Source organism: Lissotriton vulgaris, chromosome 5 (assembly GCF_964263255.1).
Source record: "Lissotriton vulgaris chromosome 5, aLisVul1.2, whole genome shotgun sequence".
Lineage (NCBI taxonomy): Eukaryota > Metazoa > Chordata > Amphibia > Caudata > Salamandridae > Lissotriton > Lissotriton vulgaris.
The window spans coordinates 1,324,687,842-1,324,703,430 of record NC_141693.1 but is presented as its reverse complement, the minus strand read 5'-3'; the positions used below and the strand labels follow the sequence as shown (position 1 = coordinate 1,324,703,430).

At 45.2% G+C, this 15,589-nt stretch overlaps 1 protein-coding gene across 1 annotated transcript in view; it reads left to right on the top strand.

The window, feature by feature from the left end:
* The window catches only part of TULP1 (TUB like protein 1), a 628,127-nt gene that overhangs the window by 593,759 nt on the left and 18,779 nt on the right, over window positions 1–15,589 (top strand). Inside the window, exon 12 of the mRNA XM_086920352.1 lies at window positions 12,149–12,247. Within this exon, the coding sequence (XP_086776478.1) occupies window positions 12,149–12,247 (99 nt within the window). The remainder of the gene's footprint in view (window positions 1–12,148; window positions 12,248–15,589) is intronic.

Below are 15,589 nucleotides of genomic sequence, written 5' to 3'. Positions count from 1 at the left end.
CTTGTGCCCAGGTCCACTAAATAAGTGACCTCACTCTTTTACTCCGCGATGGGGTAAGGGCCACTCCATCTGTCTTGGAGGGCCCTTGGTGCCACTGGCTCCAAACCCCTCACCTGTTGCCCAGGTTGAAATTCAACCAGTGCAGCTTTTTGGTCATACCAGTGCTTCTAAAGCTACTGGCTGGCCTCAAGATTCTTGGATGCCTTTTCCATATACTTAGCCATTCTGGACCTTAGGCCAAGCACATCGTCCACAATGTCTTGCTTGGGTTCTTGGAGAGGCCTCTCCCAACCATCTTTTACAAGACACAGTGGTCCCCTTACAAGATGACTAAACAGAAGTTCAAAGGGGTAAAACCCTACTCCCGTCTGTGGCACTTCCCTATAAGCGAAAAGCAGTCATGGCAACAGGACATCCCATCTTCTTATGAGTTTTTCAGGGAGTCCCATGATCATGCCTTTCAATGTCTTGTTTAATCTCTCAACAAGGGCATTGGTTTGTAGATGGTATGGGGTAGTAAATCTGTACTGCACACCACACTCCTTCCACATGTGTTTCAGGTAAGCAGACATGAAGTTGGAACCTCTGTCTGAAACCACCTCCTTAGGAAACCCTACCCTGGTGAAGACACCCAGAAGGGCCTTGGCTACTGCAGGAGCTGTAGTTGTCCTAAGGGGAATTGCTTCAGGGTACCTAGTAGCATGAGCCACTACTACTAGAATGAATTTGTTCCCTGAAGCAGTGGGAGGTTCAAGTGGACCCACAATGCCCACGCCTACCCTTTCAAAGGGGCCTCCACCACTGGCAGTGGTATCAGGAAGGCCTTTGGGTGGCCAGTCCCGGAATCTATGTAATCCTTAAAGTAATCAACTGCATTTATGTAGGAAAACCCCATTGAGCTCAATGTTAAATTGTGTTTAGAATTGCCTTTCTGCAAAGTAATTACCTAAAGTCACTCATATTGAGAAAAGTATATTTTGATACCTGAAGATTCTAAAATAAAACAACCATATCTTTTGATATAAAAACAATTGGCCTAGAGTTCAGTTCTTGAGTGTGTGAAACCTTTTGCTGACTGAGGGTGTACAACAAATGCTTTACACTGTCCTCTGATACTGCCTTACTGCTCGACCAAGATACCACTTTGGAGATTAAGGTTATATCTAACTTTAACCTCTGTCATACCTCTGGGGACTGTCGACTCTATACACACTGTACCTTACTTTGGTCCAGTATATATAGAGCCACTTTCTTACATTGGTGGCAGCGGTGGGATCTTGGAGAAGAGGTAGGTACCCCAAAGGAGGGCACAGGGGGTCGCAAGGCACCGGGTGCAGGGGAGTCTTTTGGTGTCAGGAAATCTTACCCTCGGCTGGTCGCGGTTGTAGGGGTCCCTGGTTCTGAGGCTGCAGGCGTCATTTGGTTGGTCGAGGAGGGTCTTTGGGCGCTGAACTTCGGGTCCCAATCGCCGGGGGGACGTCCTCGTGGTACTGGGTCACTCAGGCACAGGCCGGGCTTGGCTTGGTGGGTTCAGAGTGGGCTGGATTTGCGATTCCTGGCTGGCACCAGGGGTTTTTCTGTTGGAGCAGAACAACTGCTCGTGGGATCCCAGTCTTTTGGATGGTTCAAGGCAGGCAGTTCCTCCTGGGATGTCGAGGTTGCTGTCCTTTTGTTAGTAGCTGCGCTGCAGGCCTTCTTGTTTCTTGGTCTTCTTGTTGTTGCAATCGGGATTTGAGGAAGGAAGGTTCAGGGTGCCCCTAAATACTAAATCTAGGGGCGTTACAGTTTGGGCAAGGGCAGGGACCAATGGGTCCCTGTCCTGGGGTGGGTACTCCCCCTAGCCTGCTCCTCTCCTATAGGAGGGGGACAGGAGCCTAGCTGTGATTGGGCAGGTCTCCCGATCTTCAAGATGGCCGGAGCCCGGAGTCGTGCTTCACCTCGCCTCCCCCACCTGGAGGGTAGGGTTGGCATAGGCTGGCACACCCCCTTTCCTCACTTATGTTTTCCCGCCATTCTTCCCACCAGAGTGGGGGCCAGAACCGGTGGGGGCCAGTTGCTGAGTACAGCAAGTGGCCTGGAGAAGCTCACAAAGGCGATATGCCTTTGAAGCTTCCCCTTCCCATCCTGGGGGAGGAGGCTTGGCACCTTGTCCCAGGATGTGCATTGTTCCAGGCCCCCGAGAGTGGCAAGCTCTCGACCCAGGGATCCAGAAACATGTCTGGTGGTGGCAGCCTCGGTAGCTACACAGTCAGGACACTGGGAGTTGGTTAGGTTTCAGGATGTATCTCTAAAATGCCCTCTGTCATGCATTTTACATTAAATCCCACACTGGCATCAGTGCGGGTTTAATGTGCTTAGAAGTTTGATATCAAACTTCTCAGTCTTCAGTGAAGCCATCATGGTGCTTTGGAGTTCATAATGACGACCTCCCAGCACCATATACCCTTAAATGGCGTCACTGCACTTACAGTGCCCAGGAATGGCCCTGAGTACTGTAGGGGCACAGGGCTCATGCACCTGTGCCCACACCACTGGCATAGGGCATCCAGCTAGAGGGGTGACTGATGGGTGCCAGGGCAGTGAGCTTGTGGGCATGGCACACAGGGATGTGTGCCATGTCAACTCTCTGTTTAGTTCTGTACTTAGACACTCAGCCTGCAAAGGCAGTGTGTGGGTGTCAGGGTACAGGGTCCCTAAGGCTGGCACAATAAGTGCTGCAGTCCTTAGGGGTCTTCTCTGGTCACCATGCCCTGGGTACCTAGGGTGCTATTTACTAGGGGCTGACAGGTGGCCAGAAATGCCAATTGGGTTTTAGTTGCAACACAGTTTTAGGGAAAGAACACAGGCCCTCGGCACCTGGTTGGCAGGAGCCTAGGGCACACTCTGCCAAAGCACATCAGCAATTCAGCAAAAATTCAGCAAAAAGTGGGGGCATACCCATGCAAGGAAGATGGTACTTTTTCACACCACAGACTCGGGGAAAAGTTTAAATGTTTTATCTGGTTAATTAATGTGAGTCAAAACAAGAATACAGTACGAGCTCCGTCTTCCCAGGAAAGAAAAATCAATTAATTTATTAATCAGTCACCTATATTAGAATGAGGTTTCAAAATGACAGTCTCTGAAAAAAGAGGATAGTGAGGGTAGTACATTGACATACTTCATAGAATTTTAATGACCTAGAATGGTGTGGAAACCAACCCCTTGGCCAAGGAGCTGGAAGGGTCCCCTGAAAAGGATCAGGAGACAAAGACTTCAGGACAGGTCTCAGGACAGGATAGATGACCACTTCTAGATGCAGCGCCTGCGTCGCACTCTTCTCTGACACTATCTTCCTCCTCGATTCTTCTGCAATCTTATTATTATTATTATTATATTCTTATATAGCGCCAGATTCGACCCCCGAAGGGGTATCTCCGCGCTTGCCTTGGGAACCCGTCCCGGCTTTTCCCTGTAAGATAGCCCCTACAGGGCATCCCCAAGGTGAAAGCCAGGCATCCCGCCGCGGGGGACCATTGTGGAGATTAAGCAAGCTTAATGCCCAGAGTTGCAGAGTGTGAACCCATGATTAGGTCAGGCACCGAAGCGAGAATTATTGAGTCCATGGACATTTGAGCTCAAGACCCAGCCGCGTTGGGAATTGAACCCTGGTCCCGGGTCTGACCTCTGCTTCAGGGTCTGCCTGCTCTAACCAGTGAGCCACACTTCTCCATCTTCTTCTAATTATTTTTGTTAAAATTCTAAATCTGCAAATCGATTCTTCTTCAGCATTCGTTCAGCTCTTGGACAGCACCCCGGTCTTTCATCATCTCAGCATCACGAGCCAATCTAAGTAACTAACTAACTAACCTACCTCAATTATACCTTTCTTTGCTCATGTACCACCCGTCAACAGCATGTTGTATTCAGGGCCTTGTAGTTTTGCTTTTAATATTCTTATGGGCTCAAAATCTCCAACATGGAAAGTGAGGTTTGCTAAACAGGTGTCACATATGACATGGAGACTCTTGGTAGCTGTAGTTCAATATTGTACAATGTGTTCTAGTTTATGGCAAAAAGATCTGCTCGCTTCACACTCAAAACCAAAGGTATTTTGTAAGAGTTCGCTCTTTCATTAACATCACCAATTTAAACAAGCACTGACAATGCCAAACATTTTTGGCTTTTGGACGGGCCAGTTACAGCTGGGCCAACAGCAGTGGAATATTTCATTCCTCAGGGAACATTTAAAGCATGGCTGCAGCAGAGGAAGCTTTACCTCACAAAAAAGTGTCCCCAGTCCAAGGGCCCCTTCCTGCAGAACAGCAGGAGTAATAATGCAAACCTCTGCCACTAAGGTATGAGTGGCATGCTGGTTGCACATAGCTCTCTGGAGCAGGTGCTTAATCCACTGATGTGCGTGTATAGATGCTTGAGTGAGAGAATCTGCCACCACTCCAACCTACGTCAAATTTATTTTTAAAAAAACAACAACAAAAACTAATTGAGATATGGAACAAAATAATAGATATCAAAAGAAAATGTTAGGTACAGTAAATACATTGATGGCAGGAAAAAAAGTGTCTATGTTAATGACGATATGTGAGAGGGTCGTCTTGTACCTGTGCACAGCAGTGGGTTCAGCATTTGTCAGGGGTCAATGTCCCCAGATCTCTCTTCCAGTCCAACCAGCTTCAATGGGACTGTCCCAGGGTTTGGAAAAAGATTTTTGCATTCAGAAACAAAATAGATCGGCTCATGTCCCCTCTTTGCATGTAATGCATAAGTGCTTCAAATTCAGGTGATGGACTGGGTAAGCAACTCGCTGTGGAGCGTAGTCGATAGTAGATAAAGTAAGCATGGGACATGGTCTTGCATGGCCAAGAAAACTGGCCCGACTATTGAATTCCTCCTAGGGAAAAGGTCACCCGGAGTGTCAAAATCTGCCTGCATTAAAGTGTGTAGTGTTAGTCTTTCTAAAGGGGGGAGGAAGTAAGGGATTGCACCCAGCCGAAAGAAGTGGAGAATATGAAATTAGTTGGTTCTCACCAGTCCACACATGTCATTCCAATGGTGTCAACATAGGTTATTTGTTCATAGGGTTTCTTGCAAAGTGCACTCAATGAAGGATTGGGACGCATGATGGTAGGCTCGATTTGAGCACGCATCGTCACTTCAGTACTCTGGAGTCAATATTTAATATAGTGTGCCTATACCACAACATAATAGGCCTTCAAGCCCTGTACTGCCAGACTACCGGCTTTCATAGTCTGGGTCAACACACCCTATTGGGGACACGGCTGTTTAGCTCCCCAAAGGCTGCCAGAATTCTGTCCGGGATATTGGTAAAGCCTTAAGGAGCACAACCATCTTAATAATCTAATTACGACCTAGTAGAGGCAATGGCAGTCATATTCAACGTTCCTCCCGTGTTTTGAGTACTTCTAGTGCTAAACCAAATTTTAGGCCAAGTAGTTCCTTGAGGTCACAGGTAATGCGCACACCCAGTATCTCATCTCATTAGTACTCCATGCCAAGGGACTTTCAGGGACGCAGGAGTCGTTCAATCCATCTAGGGAAAAATCTCTGACTTTTTTCCATTAATATGGAGCCCTTAGTGACCGTTGAACTGAAGACCCTCACTCTTGACCAGGGTGAGGTTTTCCCTGGGCCTCTAAATATAGAGTTCCAGGTGAACTGCATATAGGGAGACTATTAGCGGCCGTCCCCTTATAGTATCCCATGTTTTGAATGAAAGTTCTGACGGAAACATGCATGTGGCTGTATCTGCAAGGCAAAAATAAGGGGGGTTTGGGGACAGCCCTGACGGTTGCCTCTAGCGATGGCGATAGTTTGTGAGTACTGGCCATTAAACCAAAGCCTAGCTCATGGTGCACTGCACAACAACCGGATGTACTGCAAAAAACAACAAGCATTTGCAATGCAATAGGTCCCGCATTTGCGAGAGTGTAACCTATTGGCATTGTAAATGACAATGCCTTTTATTTACGTTTTAAAAACCAACACATAAAAGGCATTGCCATTTACAATGCCAATGGCTCAAACTCTAACAACTGCGAGTCCTATTGCATTGCAAATGCTTGTTATCAATCTGACAAGGATGAAATGCTCAGAGTCATGCTTAACATGTAAATAACACTGCCGATGTGAAATTCGACCCTGTAACTCCCATTGAATGTAATTACTTATTTGTGAATGTGTCTTAACTAGCCCTAACAGGCCGCATTAGGGCCGCTAGTGAGCTCTCTTGAGATCCGTAAATGTGCCACTATCAACAGAAGATCCACAAACTCTCAGGAAGGCTCCAAGTAGGAATGCTCTTACACGGGCTATGCCACCTAATTGAAAATGTCTGCCAAATTTATAGCACATATATTGCAAGTACTGCTTTTCTCATAAAAGAACATTTTGAAATTGTGTATTTCATAAAGAGAGAAGTTGTTTGAACTACTCTTATACCCATTTCACAGCTGAGGAATCATCATAAATTCTTGAAGAAGCTTTGGGTCGAAGGGATTTTAGTTTCATATCACCAACCGATCTCATAAAGAGCAAGCATGCATTGTGTATCTGGCATTTCATGCCTATGCTAAACTACAGTCCTCAAAAAACTTTTGATAGCCAGGAAGATAAGTGCCATAGTGACAAACTCCAGTTCGCCTCATTGAGGGGAACTGTTTGAATCCCTTTAGGAAAAGATTCAGTATCCAAGCGTCAAAATTATACCAGTAATGTTGGCAGTCTATCAGTGTGGAGATTTATGCCTATAGATTAGATTGTAATATGCATGTATTGAGCTATTTATCTTCATTTTTTATTTTTTTATATTCTTTTAACATTAACAGTGTTATACCTTTATTTATTTCACTTATTCAGTTTTCTATATAACATTCGAAAATCAATAAAGAATACATCTAAAAAAATGCATGAGAACTGGAGCAGGGGTTTGCTCAGTGGTACTTGGCGGAACCTTGGAAGCCAATTGAGTTTGTGTGGTGGGATTATTTGACTGGTGGCTGTCAGTCAGTCAGATCCTCCCCAGGCAATAGTTTGATGCACATGATTTGTGTCATGAGCCCCAGTGGAGCTGTGATTGAGTATAATTATTCAGCGTTACAGAGTAAATACTTTCAATCAAGGACCTGGGTCCCAACATTTGGGCGTGGAACCTCTGGAGCTTATCTAATTGGCAGAGAAAGCTGGTTTGAACTATAAAATTATCCCTCAGCTTCAATCAGCATTCCACTTCCTGTACACATTGCAACCTTAGTCTAATAGCTGGAATAGGAGACTTAAGCGACAAAAACCCAATAGAGATATGAATTTTGAGAGACTATAAACCCCTGCTTTTTCGTTCAAAACAATAAATCATTGTGATGGACCACACTCGTGCTTAAACTTTGCAAGGATTGGAAAACATTTATAAAGTTGTAAACTACTACTCTGGCCCACTTTGGGCAACCAACTCTGGCAGGGAGCTAGTCCCAGAGGCCAGAGAGGCTTGTTTGAATATTTATCTCGGAGTCAAAGCAGTCTCCAGGATCTATGGACAAACTGCCGTAGACGTAACTGGAGTGGTCCTTGATGCAAGGGATACAGGATCCTAAGATGCTCAGGGATGCAGAGAATACCTAACCAGTGACAAGGGTCTTCCTGGGGCTACTCCTCAGTCCACGAGCACGGTGGGGCGACTTTGGCCACAGGGGTGGATTTCCCTCGAAATCCAGTTGAATTCCAGCCAAAAACCAGTTTCGACTGATATATTGGTCTCGAGTTACAGTTAAAGTGAAACCAGCATCTCCCTTTAACTGGGGATAACTTCCATACTGGGTAACTACACTTTGATAACTCTCCCTGATCCAGCAAACGCAGGTTCAACTTTTGAGGGTCAGGACTAGGGGCCAGATGTAGGTAGACATTTACCGACCGGTAAATGGCTATTCTAGATGTGGTTGGCCTATTTTACCAAATCGGTAAATTTACAGAATCGGTAAAATACCGAATCAGTATTTTTACAGAATCGGTAATTTTGAAATATAGGTGGGACTCTAGTCCCACAGGCCTTACCGAATCAGTATTTTACCACCCAATCCAATTGGGTGGTAAAATACCGATTCCATGTGTGCATGTACATGTGTGCATGCACACCTATGGCATGTGACAGACGGACATGCCCTTAGGGCATGTCTGTGTGCCACATTTCACACATGCCTTAAATCGGGGTGCTAGAGGGTGTCAAAGTGACACCCTTTGCACCCTTGCAAAATTCGGTATTTACCGAATCGGTAAATACCGATTTGGTAATGCCCGTTGATTCCAATGGGCTTCAATGCCCATAGGAAACAATGGTTACAAAGTGGTCCCAGATACTAAAACTACTAAACCATAAATCAAAAATAATTGAAAGAAAATATAACAGCATTGTTTTTATTCACAACGTGTATCATAGAAAATTATTCATAAAATACATCCATAGTTGATCACATTTAATAAAAAATTGGAAAGGGAAGGGTAGTGGTTGGATGGTAAAGGTACTGAATGGATAAAGCAATGGTCACTATGACCTTAATAAACCAGAAATAATAATTGATTAACGCCGATTCATGTGGACTAATTGAACCCCCGTGGCAATTCGCATTCATCCTCTGAAGATGACTTAGCTACTAGTGTGCACACCCAGATACCGTCTTTCCCTGTGACAGCTCGTGATCCTGCTTCTTTTAAGAAGTTGGATACCACTCGCTGAGTGCCACTATTTTAAATCAACGGCCAATCCAGATTCCCTCATTTGACAACAGCTTCTTGACTGTGTCAGAACACGACTGATTATATGAGTGGAGATACCAATTGCGTAGGAACTCTGTTGGCCCCACAGTTCTGTTAAGAGTTTTTTCAGGATCCTAATGTTTGTGACGGATTACCTTTTCATCGCCTGATTACGCTTTTTATATCAAGATTCACTGCCCCTTTTTGCGCCCTTGTCCTGATGAAGACCTTCTAGCAAGGTCACATCCCACACCTGCACGTATCTGGGTCGAAACGTTGACACTCTTCCTCATTTTCAGCCTCCTCTCCTGAACCATCATTTGTGATTTTCCGAGGCATGATTTTGCTCCAATCAATGTATGAATTGTGATTTTCAGTTTGTTAATCAATTATTATTTCTGGTTTATTGAGGTCATAGTGACCATTGCTTTATCCATTCAGTACCTTCACCATCCAACCACTACCCTTCCCTTTCCAATTTTTTAGGGGCATTAAATGTGATCAACTATGGATGTATTTTATGAATAGTTTTCTATGATACACGTTGTGAATAAAAACAATGCTGTTATATTTTCTTTGAATTTTTTTTGATTTATTGTTTAGTAGTTTTAGTATCTGGGGCCCCTTTGTTTGTATCAATTATCCACCCAGGTCCCAGCGACTTATTGGGTTAACCCGTGTTTTTACAGCACATAGGAATCAATGGGCATTACCGAATCGGTATTTACCGATTCGGTAAATACCGATTCCTACAGAATCGGTAATTCAATTACCGATTTTCCCTACATCTCCCCCCTTCTATTTTACCGATTCATAAATACTGAATCAGTAAAATTCTGTATTTATGAATCGGTAAAATATACTTACCTACATCTGGCCCCAGGTCTCCTAGGCTGCATGTTGGCAGTCAGCGGTGGTCAGGTGATCTTGGCTACCAACCTACAAGGCAGGCATCTTTTGATTTTTTTGGCAAAGTAGCTATAACAGGTACTCAACCAACTGACTCTTGGAGTCAGTTCTTCTGTCTGAGACTTAGGAATGACTTTTACTCGTTTTACATGTAAAACTGCTCTGCCAGTTAGTAATGGTAGGCTGGGAGTCAAACTTTGCTTTGTCACATTCTTGTTGGCACAATAAATGCTTCAGTTCACGAAGCAAGCACAGGGCAGCGTTTTTTTACGAGGAAGGCAATCATGAATCTACAGACGGCAGTATAACTACGAAGATAAGAGTATCCTGGTTAAAAGAATAAGAATACTCGCGGTCGAGGTGGATATTTGCATTATTATGACAATACAAAATAGTTGCTGTTCACAGAGTCGCCCCTGATGAAGGCGCCACGTAGGTGCCGAAATGCATTGGGCTCAACAATGAATGAATGATTATACATGTTATATAAAGTGTTGAAAAAGAAAACATGCTATTTGCAAAGCAAAAGATACAAATGCATATTGTTATGAAAAATGAGAATAACAAGGATAAATGCTAAATGAAAAATGAATGATTAAAAGCAAATGTGCTAATGAGAAAATCAGTTTGTTTACAGTGTGGTGATATAAACACATGCGGAGCACCAGGTGAACAGTGCGCGATTAGGTGGGCACCAAAACCCATCATAACTCATCAGTTCACGAGAGACATTTTAACTTACAGGCCTTGGTTACCCCGGGTACCTCATACTAGGGACTTATAAGTGAGTTATTGCATGCCACTTGTGAGTGAACCAGTTCGACACATATTTTTATGGTCACACCACTGGCACTGTGGTCTGTTTAGCAGGCCTCAGTGCACCTTCAGTGTCAAAAGCACAGCAACATTAGTTCAAAACTTGGGCAGGATCATGCAAAAAGAGACATGTCCATACAAATATCATAAGTACAATTTGCAATGCACCACTAATACTGAACCCCATCTGTGACACCACCAATGATGATGCTCTCAGCTGTTGTAATGGTTTGGCCATCATAGGTGAATATCCAGAGAGTTGGCTAGTTTAGTGGTGATGTGGTTCTTTTTCACCATGTGCAATAATTACCTGGTCCTTTTCACAGGAGTCTGAAAAAAGCGGTGCACTTCGAATAACACTCCTAACATAACAAGCATTGGCAAAGCCAATGCAAACAGCTATTTGGCTTTGCCAATGTGTTTTAGCCATGTTCTACATAAGGGTGACTGCTGTTCAGCATGGCTAAATGTTAGTAGTTTAGAGGAGAGTGGCGTAGAGTGAATTACGGTGGCATGCAGTGTTGTAGAGTAGAGTGGAGTGTTGTAGAGTGAAGTGGTATAGAGTGCCATGGAGTGGGACCCAGTGAAGTAAAGTAGAGTGGAGTGGCTTAGGGTGTAGTGGCGTACAGTGGAGGGGCTTAAGGTGGAATAGAGTAGAGTTTTGTCAAGTGGGTTGTCATAGGGTGGAGTGACGTAAAGTGTAATGGCTTAGAGTACAGTAAAGTGGCATGTAGTAGGGTGGGGTGCATGGTTTAGTTGTGCACTGCCATTACAGACAATACATTTTCAATTGAAATTACTATTATATTTCCACAGACATACAGTGTAACTGATAAAACTATACAGCACACAAACGATGTGTGAACGTCTTCATCATGTAGTGTATTGATTTGTTTTGATCGTATTAAAATATTTGTTCCCATCACACTTGAGAATTACAAAAAGATTTGCTTCATTTGTGCTTTCCTAATTATAATATATTCTTAATATTTGTACAGTTCATTTACTGGCCTGTAAATGTTTTTGTGTACTAGAAAAAGACAACATACTACAGCATTTCCTTGCACACTCCAGTACCTAGCAAGATCATCACATACATCCTCACACTTTGCTGTCAGAGAAACAAAAGTAAACTCCAGCTTCCCTCGGAAGACCGAGCCTGACATTTGACCTCTGTGCATGCACAGCAAATGTGTGCCAATGAGCAAGGCACTGAAAGTGGAAAGCATTATGCTGTTCTTTATTTCGAAGTTCTCTTTGGCTACCAGGGAGTAGTGCTGCGTTTAGCATATGTAGACTGTTTTCAGTGGTGGACATTGTAAGCCAGAAAAGAATGGTCAAGCAGGGCAAATAGAGTTAGTTTGGAGACTGTCTTGAGAGTAAAGGAATTGATGGGTTTAGGAGAAAAACTATTTGGTCAACACAAAAATATTGGTCATGTCAGTGAAAAGGCTTGGTGGTTAAAAGCATGTACATGTATTAAATTTGCAGTGACACTAAACATGCCTCTTTTCTGCACTCCTGGCGGAGGAGTCCTGAATGAAAACACATGGCACTTGCCACCATAGCTCCCTGAGAGTTCCCTCACCCAATGTATGTTTGCGTTTTTAGCATGTTAGGCTGATACTGGCTAACGGAACTTCAATTTCTTTTTCAGGAGACCAATGTCTTAGGATTCAAGGGGCCCCGAAAGATGACAGTATTAATCCCAGGAATGAATTCTGACAATGAGAGAGTCCCGATCCGTCCTCGTAACGTAAGTTAAATTGAGAACCAGGCTAACATGTCAGCGGAAGTCCTACTCCAGTACCAACTTCCCACTTGTACCAAACCTTTTATTGATTCTTACAGCAGAATAAATGTGGTTTTCATAGTTGTGCATTCAAGTCAGCCTAGCTAGGAAAGTTATGAGGATTAAAAGGGGCTCGGTATACAGCAAACAAAAGGTGCAGGTGTGTCCGGACTCTGGAAGGTCAGTAATCCAGCTGTTTACACAATTGGATCTAGCTCACAGACACAGTTGGGCCCAATTCAAGGATGCAAATTGGTGTATCTGTTGGGCAGTAAAGGGTATGAGTGGTATAGCAGAGCACAGAACTTGATCCACCTTACTCACAAACCTCGGTCTAGCAAAGAATGCATGTGGGTGTTGCTGTGGGAAGGTAAGTGTTCTAGCTGAGCGCACATTGAGTCCAGCTCAGGGACATAACTGGGTCTAGTGAAGAATGCACATGAGTGCAACTGGGAGGTAAGTCCTTAGCACAGACATACAGTTTTACTGATAAAACTATACAGTTCACAAATGATAATGTGTGAAAATCAGTATCATCTAATGTACTGATTTGTTCTGATCATATTAAAATCTTTGATTCTACCTCACCTCAGAATTACAAAATAAATGTGCTCCATTTGTGCTTTCCTAGTTTTTATACATTCTTAAATATGTGTACAGTTAATATACTGGCATTTAAATGTTGTTGTGTGCTAGAAAAAGACACCATACTACAGCATTTCCTTACACACACACAATACCCAGCAAGATTATCACATAAATCTTCTCACCTTTCTGACAGAGAAATTAAAGAAAACACCAACCTCCCTCGGAAGACAAAGCCGGACATTTGACTTCTTTGAATGCACAGCAAATGTTACGAGATAAACACAAAATGAAAAGGCCTGTTTATTGTTCATTGACTTCTGAACTCCAGCATGGTTATTTTGGGAGTGCTTCTGCACCTCCTACTACCCTACTTCCAGCGGCAATGGCATGGTCATGAAATTGAGGAAGTGTTGGACTTGGCCCTTTCACCAAAAATGTTCACTTTTCACCCCCCTGTTTAGGATGTCTCCCCCATGATAAAGAACACTGTAAAGGCCATGTGTGGTGTGAAACGCCATGTTCAATGTGACGAAATGGTGTGCGCACCTGTAATACCCCTATTGTAAATATGCACATTACTAAAATTATGCTTTTAAAATGAATGCCATGGCTGTGTGTTGTGCCACCTGACTGCAGTGGGTTAGCGGTCTAGTTGTTTGGTACCCATTCATCCCAGCATTTGGAGGGAAAGCCTGGCACCCAGGGTGCTCTACTCCTCCCCCTGAGCCAGTTAAGACAAGTTCTCCTGAGGATTCTAGAAGCTTCCGGCACTGCCTGGTAGGTGGGGTGAGCGGGGTTGTGCCACCATGTGCTCAGACAGAGCAGGGACAGGAACGTGAGCGGACCTGCTGCCAGGGGATACATCCACTGGGGCCTGTGTGCTGGACCCTGCACCCAACCAAAACACCTCTGCTACCCCCCAATGCTAGTGGAAGACCCACTGCAGGAGTACAGGCTGCTGAACAGGAGGAGTGCCACGCTACAGTAGAGGATGGTGGAAGCCTACCGCCCTGTCTTGATGAGTACCCACTGCCTGCTGACCTGGCCCGGTAGTGCCTGCTGCTCTGCCCCATGGCCCCTGAAGGAGGAGCGCCATCCTAGGTCCCTGAGGCTGCTGGGACCTTGCACCACACAAGCGCTGCGCCTAAAAAACCCTGAAGCGGAGGAGAGCGCTATATTGGGGCTGGACTGGACCCCCCAGGAGGTGAGGAGGGTTACCCTGGGGCCCCTGAGGTTTGCTGTTGGGACTGTCTGCCCACCTGAAGAGCTGAGCCCCCGAAGCGCTGTGCTCCCTACGCGCTACTTGGTCCAGAACTGCTGCCTTCCAAGCGCTGTGTGTGAGGGGAAGGACTGTGGTCTCCTAAGCGCTAGCCTTTTCAAGCGCTGTGCCTGTTAAGCGCTGTGTGGCCGACAAGGAACTGTCTGATTGGAAAGCGCTGCGGGAGCCTACCCCGTGTTTTGGGCGCTCTTGGGCTAATGAAGACTGGCGGGTGCCTACCACCCGATCTCAGCAAGGAAGGAGCCCGAGGCAGAACCGAGTGCACCCGGTGAGTGGGGCGTGTGGCAGAGTTGCGATGTGCTAATCATGCATACCCTTACCTACAGTGCCGACATGTTTCACTGCTGTATTGCGTAGAGCAGTTTCATCAGGGCTGCACTCAAGTGCTGCCACTTCACTCTCTTTGGACACTTAGTTCTGTTTCGTGCCGGAAGCAGCAAAGCTATGCATACCAGCTGCTCCGGTATCAACAAGGCCACTAGGTACTCCTAACGTGAGTTTGCCCCTTGTTTTTTGGTAAAGATATTTTATCTGGCGCGTGGTTAAAGAACACCGCCTCACCGTGACAGGCTCGGAAGACGCCTTTCCTCAGCCGTTGGGCCAAGTGGAGTCCCCGAGAAGGGGCTCCCCGGTGGCAGTGGCAGACCAGGACTGCTTCCACACAATGGCCCCTCCGGACTGAGGGCAGTCGCCATCGTTGGGGGCATTATCAATTTGAGGGCATCCCTAGGCAGGATGCCTGTTATGTTTGGAAGTGATGGGGTTATGGCCCCCACTCCTGGTTTTGCACCTGATGTTAGAGGCCAGATAGGTGCCCCCCTAATGTGTTCCTGCCTGACGTTCTAGGCCAAAGGATAAGGTCTGATGTGAATGTGCGGCTATGCCGATGGTGTCACACCTGGTGGGTTGAAGGCCTTCCCTAATGCGCGCACTACTGGAAATGTTTTAGGCCCCATGCCCCAGAGGACCCTGCCTAATCAGACCTATGCCTGTATGTTGCCTAAGGCGCTGATATGCCCAACGGTTGATTCCTAGTGTTTCTTCCCCTCACGCTTATATTGCTGATGTTCTATGCCATTTTTTTATGCGCACTGGGTTTCCTGCCCCATGATTTAGGTATATGCCTGATGTTAATGCGGGGCGCTTAATGTTCCTTTTTGCAGGGGATGCTGATGCCATGCATAATTTGCTTTTAAGCCTGAGGTTAATGCTTTATGTTTTTATTTCAGCCCTGAAACTGGTGGACTTACCCTTTTCAGTTACCCTGTAAATAATCCCCCTTGTAAATATTGCCGCGGAGTATAGTGATTACTGTGTTTGCTTTTGCATATTTGAGACAATACAAAAGTTATTCTTTTCCATCTGAACTGGTGTCGTGTCTCTTTTTGGGGCGTGTTGTCTGTGTGTACCACGTGGATGCTTCACACATGTCCTCAGGA